Source organism: Trichechus manatus, unplaced genomic scaffold, assembly GCF_000243295.1.
Source record: "Trichechus manatus latirostris isolate Lorelei unplaced genomic scaffold, TriManLat1.0 scaffold00010, whole genome shotgun sequence".
NCBI classification, from domain to species: domain Eukaryota; kingdom Metazoa; phylum Chordata; class Mammalia; order Sirenia; family Trichechidae; genus Trichechus; species Trichechus manatus.
The window spans coordinates 28,048,151-28,055,755 of record NW_004443946.1 but is presented as its reverse complement, the minus strand read 5'-3'; the positions used below and the strand labels follow the sequence as shown (position 1 = coordinate 28,055,755).

At 52.0% G+C, this 7,605-nt stretch overlaps 1 protein-coding gene across 1 annotated transcript; it reads right to left on the bottom strand.

Annotated features, from left to right (window-relative positions):
• Positions 1-1,897: 1,897 nt before the first annotated feature.
• FOS (Fos proto-oncogene, AP-1 transcription factor subunit) lies at positions 1,898-5,354 on the bottom strand. The gene is made up of 4 exons (XM_004371055.3): positions 5,012-5,354; positions 3,993-4,244; positions 3,476-3,583; positions 1,898-3,350 (listed from the first exon to the last, which is right to left on the bottom strand). The coding sequence occupies exons 1-4, from the start codon at positions 5,150-5,152 to the stop codon at positions 2,709-2,711; spliced, it is 1,143 nt and encodes a 380-aa protein (XP_004371112.1). The 5' UTR covers positions 5,153-5,354; the 3' UTR covers positions 1,898-2,708.
• Positions 5,355-7,605: the final 2,251 nt, after the last annotated feature.

The following is a 7,605-nucleotide window of genomic DNA, read 5'->3' as shown; positions in this document are numbered from 1 at the left end:
TCTATGGGGTACCCTGTGGCCTCTGAGAAGCCTGTTAAAGGGAGTCTCTGTGTGCAAGTCCTACTCCTTGGAACTTTAATGCAGTTTTGTTGATGGAGCAGCCTGTTTTAGCTGGGCTGTGGTGAACTAGGAGGAACTATCAAAGGGAAAGCAACGTTCTCTCTTTATATGGTCAAGGTGGGGGCTGCCAGGCCACTAGTCACCAGGAGCAGGTCATTGTCCAGGGCTAGAGGTCCAGCTGCCCGTCTCCGCCTGTGAGATTGACTTTCACAAGTTGTTATTATCAAATACTTTAGAGAGCCAGCTGGTTTCCCTACAGGGTATATCACCTTGTTATTTCAGATCTGGGTGTTGGTTATATTAATTCTGTATTTAGTTTAGATCATCCTTAAAGGCTACAAAACTGAACAGCAAACAGCTAAGGCCATTTTCATTATTGCAAGACTGGCAAAAACACCACACAAGTGGTACGTGATATACAAGTGCTCTTCAGAGCCTGAAGTAAGTTGCCTTCAAACGTCACTTATGATGTGAAGAGCAGGAAGACCATAGGTGAGAACATCAACTTCCATGGAACTGTCATTTTAAATTCAAACTTTTAACTTGACTGAGCATGACACCCCATAACCACCCACTGATTTTTATTATCACCAAAAACTATTACCAGACTGGCACTGACGCTCCTATTGGACATGGTGTGTGTGGGAACATAGTCTTTGGCTTTCAAGCATGGTGCCTGCATAGTGCTGGAGAGCAGGGCAGGAAGGGCTCTGGCTCCTGTCTTTGTGATTTGTACATGGGCGTGTAAGTGCCCCATTACCAGAGGTGTCCCAGATAAAGGTCATGTTCTTCTTTCAAGAAGATAAAGTTTCTTAGTTAAAGCTTATTCAGAGTCACGTTGACTTCTCCTTATTGAGCTATTACGTAACTTTATTTACCAAATGACCGACCATTATCTGTACTGTGTACAATCTCTTTCAAATTCTCAGAGCCAGCTTTTTCTTCACCCAGTGCAAGCTGAATGTCAGGCGTATGGTGTTAAAGAAACTTAAGAAATTACCATGCATTTATTACTAAGAGATAGGACTTCAACCCTCCTTCCCTTCTGAGAATAAAGAGTACAACTAAATGTATGTAAGAGTTAAGGACTGAAAACTTGTTTTTAATCAAATATTAAGGGATCACACAAGTCTGGTGGATAGAGTAATGAGTGAGGAAGTTAAGATTCTAAACCCAAGAGTGAGAAAATAATTTGTCCTAACTATTCTTTAATTTGCTCACCTTTCAGGTGGGAGTGGGAGCCCTGGTGAGACAGTGGTTAAGCACTTGGCTGCTAACCGAAAGGTAAGCAGTTCAAACCCACCAACTACTCCACAGGAGAAAGATGTGGTCTCTAAAGATTAAAGCCATGTTAAACCCCATGGGGCAGTTCTACTCTGTCCTACAGGGTTGCTATGAGTTGGAATTGACTTGATGGCAATGGGTTTTGGTGGTAAAGTGGGAGTAACCCTTCACATGATTTTGTGGGGGTAAAAAGTTTAACTGGTTTGTGCAAAGCTTAATTCTGTTTGATGAAAGGGTTTCTATAAGATTAAGACATCCAAATTTATTACTAGTACAACTGGATTTAAATATGCCCCCCTTTGACTATCAAAACAGAAAAAGAAGTAGGTACTTGCCCCCAGAATCAGTAAACAGAGAATCTTAACATCCTGATGTGAAGACATGTATTTGTAAAATCCTCCAAACTCACCTCTAGAGTTTCCTTCCCCTCTCTGATAAGGGATCAGAAAGAGGGGTGTGTCCCCCTCCAGGAGCTACCCTTCTTGAAAGACTGGTCTTGAATAATACCTTTCAGAATGTTACGAATTTCCAGAATGAAAAGAGCACAAGGTTGGTTGCGTTCAACTTAAATGCTTTTATTGACAACGTCTTTGAACAATAAGCAAACAATGCTTAAATTTCTCATTCAAATTCACTTTCCACATGTCAAAAGACCTCAAGGTAGAAAAAAAATAAAATAAAAATATAAATATCTGAGAATCCATCTTAATAAATAAATTAAAAACACAATAAAACGTTTTCATGGAAAACTGTTAATGTCAGAACATTCAGACCACCTCAACAATGCATGATCAGTTAACGTTACAATGAACATTGATGTTGAAGAAAACTACAGTACATGGATATAGCTATTTATTTCTATCTACTAGAAAATAAAGTCATATCTTTTTCTTAAGTTTAATATTGGTCATTTCTAATCAGAACACACTATTGCCAGGAACACAGTAGTTATTGTTAAAATCAGCTGCACTAGATACAATTTGAAAATATCCAGCACCAGGTTAATTCCAATAATGAACCCAATAGATTAGTTAATGCTATGAGAAGACTAAGGAGAAAGAGAAAAGAGACACAGACCCAAGCCTGGCTCAACATGCTACTAACTACCAGCTCTCAGAGGTGTCACTGGGAACAATACACACTCCATGCGTTTTGCTACATCTCTGGAAGAGGTAAGGACTTGAGTCCACACGTAGGATGCTTTCAAGTCCTTGAGGCCCGCAGCCTGCTGTGATTCACGCACAGATAAGGTCCTCCCTAGGTCTACGGGAACCCTCCAGGGAAGACGTGTTTCTCCTCTCTGTAATGCACCGACTCAGGCAGCGGCATGTGTGGGTGCCTCCTGCCTCCCCTTCACTGCCTGCTCACAGGGCCAGCAGCGTGGGTGAGCTAAGCGAGTCAGAGGAGGGCTCGTTGCTGCTGCTGCCCTTGCGATGGGCCGCCGCGCAGCTGGGGAAGGAGTCAGCCTCGGGGTAGGTGAAGACGAAGGAAGACGTGTAAGTAGTGCAGCTGGGAGTACAGGTGACTACTGGGGTACACAGGGGCTCCAGCTCTGTGGCCAGGGGCCCCATACCCAGCGAGCTGCTGTGCAGGGGCTCCCAGTCTGCTGCATAGAAGGAGCCAGACAGGTCCATGTCTGGCACTGAGCGGGCGGTCTCAGAGCCGCTGGGCCTGGACGATGCTGGGAACAGGAAGTCATCAAAGGGCTCAGCCTTCAGCTCCATGGTGCGGATGCTCTTGACGGGCTCCACAGAGGGCTTGGGTTCAGGATCATTGAGGAGAGGCAGGGTGAAGGCCTCCTCAGACTCCGGGGTGGCAGCCTCGGGCAAGCCCCCACTAAGATCAAGGGAAGCCACAGACATGTCTTCTGGGAAGCCCAGGTCGTCAGGGATCTTGCAGGCAGGTCGGTGAGCTGCCAAGATGAACTCTAGTTTTTCCTTCTCCTTCAGCAAGTTGGCAATCTCGGTCTGCAGAGCAGACTTCTCATCTTCTAGTTGGTCCGTCTCCTGTATAAAATAAAAGGAAAATAAAGCATAAGACACAGTCTTACTCAAGGACTCTGCTCCCTTAGGCCCAGTCTCCAACTTTCCCCTCAAGTTTGAAAAAGGAGGGACCCATGAGGTCTACCTACCGCTTGGAGTGTATCAGTCAACTCCCTCCTCCGATTCCGGCATTTGGCTGCAGCCATCTTATTCCTTTCCCTTCGGATTCTCCTTTTCTCTTCTTCTTCTGGGGACAACTAGAATAAAAGACGAAGACCAACAGTCAGAACAGTGTCTGCCATCACCTCCATTCACCCACCCAGTGAAACTGGCTCCTGCAGCTCCCCAGCACCCCTTCTGTGAAGCCACTTCTAACCTGCAGTTGCAGACTGGGTATGACTTGCATTTGAAATAAGGTCCTCAGCAAGAGAATAAAGAAAAGCCCAGTCTAAAAGCAGGAGACAGGAAACTATCAGGGAAGAAACTACTAGGCTACTTCTTGGGGTGGGACTATCCAGGATCTGACTTGGGGTGGAAAGTGCTTGGAGCCAAGGTTCTTGGTTCAGGATGGGGCAGTTGACTCCACCACTGGCTTCACTCTCTGCATCGCCATCCACTCCCCCACCCCCCACCTCTACAGAGAGAAGGTGCTGAAGAGTTCCTCACCTGTTCTACTTTGCCCCTCCTGCCAATGCTCTGCACTCTGCCTCCTGGTGTGGTCTTCACAACGCCAGCTCTGGAGTAAGCGCCAGCTGAGGGGGCGGGGACTCCGTAGGGGTGGGGAGCTCTGGTCTGCGAAGGGGCCACGGAGGAGACTAGAGTGGGCTGCACCAGCCACTGCAGGTCGGGGCTCGTTGAGATGGCGGTCACCGTGGGGATGAAGTTGGCACTGGAGGCAGCCAGATCCGTGCAGAAATCCTAGAACGAAAACAGAAGGGGAAAGTGGACGTGAGTGGGCAGGTTCCAGACACAGGTGGATGGAGCCGAGTTCCCAGTGCCGCATGCAGCAGGAAGAAAGACAGCAGAGAAGCATAACACTCCGTCTTATATGCCCTTCACCCTGGAAAAAAGGTCTTCCCCTTTCCTCCAAAGAATTCCGCAGCGCAGTGCCTTTTGCCTCCATCCAGCTGCTGCGTTTGCGTTATCCCTTCAGCATCACTTGCTTGAAAGGGGGTTTGTTATAAATATCCCTGACGTCTGCGCTGACGCAGGCGCCGCTCCGGAGTCTCCTGAATGAACTCGCTTTTTATCAATGAAACTGCCTTACACACCCGCCTGCTGCTGAACCCTCTTCCCTCCCCCCTCCTCCCTGCTCCAGGCTGGGGGGTGGGGGGGGGGATTGCTGCTTTTTTGCTGCCTCTCCTGACAAGCCAGGCTCTAGTTAGCTAGTCTTTGCTTGAAACATGTTTGCCTCAACACAAGTCAGAGACCCAACCATAGAGCGCGGGCCGGGGACTGCTCGGAATGAGCCTGCCGCCGGAAGGGAGAAACAAGTCTTACTATCCCAAGCTTGCGTGCTCCCCGAACAAGTCCCAGGCCCCCAGGCTAGGACTGCCTCAGTAGGGGCAACCTCCCTCCCCGGCGATGGGGAGATCTCGACTCGTCTTCCTGAGCATCCCGTCCCGTTGTCTCCTCCCCGGCGACCCCGAGCCCTGCGCCCGGCAGCGGCGCGAAGCCAGCCTTACCTGCGCATTGACGGGAGAACCCATGCTGGAGAAGGAGTCGGCGGGCGAGTGGTAGTAAGAGAGGCTGTCCCCGGCAGGGGAGGCACTGCTGCAGCGGGACGAAGATGCCTCGTAGTCGGCGTTGAAGCCCGAGAACATCATGGTGGCGGGTAGGTAAAGCCGGGTGAGGGGCCGAGGGCGGAGACAGGTGGGAGCTGTGAGCAGAGCTGGGTAGGAGCGCGAGGACTGCCCGCTCGCTGCGCCGCCGCTGCAGGCTCTGTCTCAGGTTCTCCGCTGCTTGCTGCAGATGCGGTTGGAGTACGAGGCGCCGCAGCCGCCGCTTTTATAACAGCATTTTGTGAATGAGCCACCGCGTCACGGACGAAACCATCGCAGCACTGGAGGGGTGGCGCCGGAGCCTTGGCTCCACTGAGGCTTCCTCGCCGCCTCCGCTGAGCTCGTAGTTCCCCGGCGTCTGTCTTGCCGTATTTTATCCTCCTGTGAGCATTCAGCGATATGGGTCTTAGGGGTTCCGTAGCCCCCCAAATGAGGGACTTCAGGAACGGCTCCCCCAACAGCAGCAGGGAACGGCCGTGGAAACCTGCTGACGCAGATATCCTAATATGGACATCCTGTGTAAAGGAGGGAGGGACTGACGGGAACTGCTCCCGGCTGCAGCCAACTCCGAGGGTGCAGTGCAGGGGGAGGCGGGGGCCGCGCTGGGGGAGGGGGGGAAGGCGGAGAACGCGAGCGAACATTCGCACCTCGGTCAATGCGGACCCTGTTCCCGGGGTGGGGGGTGGGGACGACTCTTTGCCAGCTGTACAGAACCCGAGCCAGTTCTGAGGATCAAGTCTAGGAGAAACAGGTACACGACCCCGAGGTCTTAAGCCTCGGGCCCAAAAGGAATGCGCTCCCACCCCTATCCCCAATTCCAGACCCTGTTCTGTGCAAATGTGGAAGCAGATCCTCACCCCCTTGCCTCTGGACCCCCGGGCTCGAGCTATAATCCTATGACTGTTACTGCGTTTAGAAGCAGAAAGTCAGGGGATCCAAAGTAAGGGAATACGAAAACCTACTTTATCTACGATGCTGAGTATTTTCATTTCATGTTTGTTTTTGAAGAAGACTCCCCCCCTTTTTTTTTTCCGACCACATGTAGGGATCTTACTGTCAAATCCCTAAGACATCATCCGATAAACATTGTGCAAAACTTCCTTGCAAGGATGTCGGAAGGGGTCGTTGGCCTCGTTCTGAGCTGGGCGGGGGAGGGTGCGTGACATGGGCAGAGGTGTCCGTTCTGGGTAATGGGGCGAGGAGCGCCTCTTGGGGAGCGCTAGTCCGAGTTAGGGAGCTGGGGAGGGGGGGAGGGACTGGTTCGGTCCGCCAGGGAGCTAGCCTTACAGGGAGCCCGCAGCGGGTGATTTTCCAGAGCGGACTTGGAGGGGGGAGGATGGAGGCGCTGGGAGGATCATGCCAAGCAGCACCCCGGGCCGAAGGCCGCGGCCGCTGGGAATCCAGGCGCGACTCTGCGGCCTGGAAAACGGGGCTTCGGGGAAGCCAGGTGCTCTGGAGCGCACCGCACCCTCAGACGTCCCTAGCCTCCTGCCCCGCTGCAAAGGACAGCCGGGGTCACACAGCCATGGCTCGGCCCCAGCGCTCTAGCCACCTTACCCTGGGCCCGGGGGTGGTCACAGCAGGCGGGGGGCACCTCAAGAGGGGCAAGGCGGGCGAGGAGTGGCTAGGGAGAGGGCGGATCGTCCAGGGTGCGCGTGGAGCCTGGCGGCTGACCTGCCTCCCGCCGCCGCACCCCGGAGCCAGGCGATCCTGCTATAGATAGTAACAGGGAAGCGGCTGTTTACAGCAACACAGCGCCGCCAGGGCCGTCTCCAGGCGACGCCGCGCGGCCGGGCGCGCCGTCGGCCCGGCGAGGCAGCCCGCCCTCCCCGCTCCCCAGAGGCCGCAGCCTCCCTGGCCCGGCTGCGGCGGCTCCAGCCGCCTGACCTCATCCGCCGGGTCCGGAGGCTGAGCGGGACTCGCTCGGGGCTGTGCACTAGCCTCCATTCTTAGAGATCCGAACGCGGCGTGAGCAGGGAGGGCAAGGAGGCGGGGATTTGTGGAACTGGGCCACTTGCTATTTTTGCATTCCCAGTCACAGGCAGAGGTGAAAACAAAATTTCATCATTGTATGTCACTGGTTTATGTTGGTGGGAATTTAGGTGTCCCCCCCCCCCACACACACACACTTAAAAGAAAGGAGAGAAAAGGAAAAACACACATAATACATAAACACAGACTTCTCGGAGCTGTTCTGAATCCTAAAGCAACTCTGTGGCCTTCGTTCTCCTAATTCTATCTTCTATCAAGCTACTTCACTTTTCTTGGTTATTAAAAAAAAAAAAAAGTGTTAGAAAGGCAAATCCATCTCTCTTATTATTGTTAGCTTCCAACAAAGTAGGTCAATCTTTAAATTCCTGGGTCTGGCCTGGCCTCCCATTCATAACTGGACCGCAGGGCTACTTAGGAGAAAACCTAGACTGGTTTGATTTACTTCCCCTTCAGAGTTTGAAGCAGCTCAGGCTAGCACCTAAAATTGTCAAGATTTTATATCCAGG

What these genes read in the sequence shown, in the direction of transcription:
- FOS (XM_004371055.3), bottom strand. Translation starts at nt 5,152, where the DNA reads ATGATGTTCTCGGGCTTCAACGCCGACTACGAGGCATCTTCGTCCCGC. An exon ending in GTTCTCCCGTCAATGCGCAG is followed by an intron (nt 4,245 to 5,011) that starts GTAAGGCTGGCT and finishes TTTTCGTTCTAG; the next exon opens with GATTTCTGCACGGATCTGGC. An exon ending in GGAGGGGCAAAGTAGAACAG is followed by an intron (nt 3,584 to 3,992) that starts GTGAGGAACTCT and finishes CTTTTATTCTAG; the next exon opens with TTGTCCCCAGAAGAAGAAGA.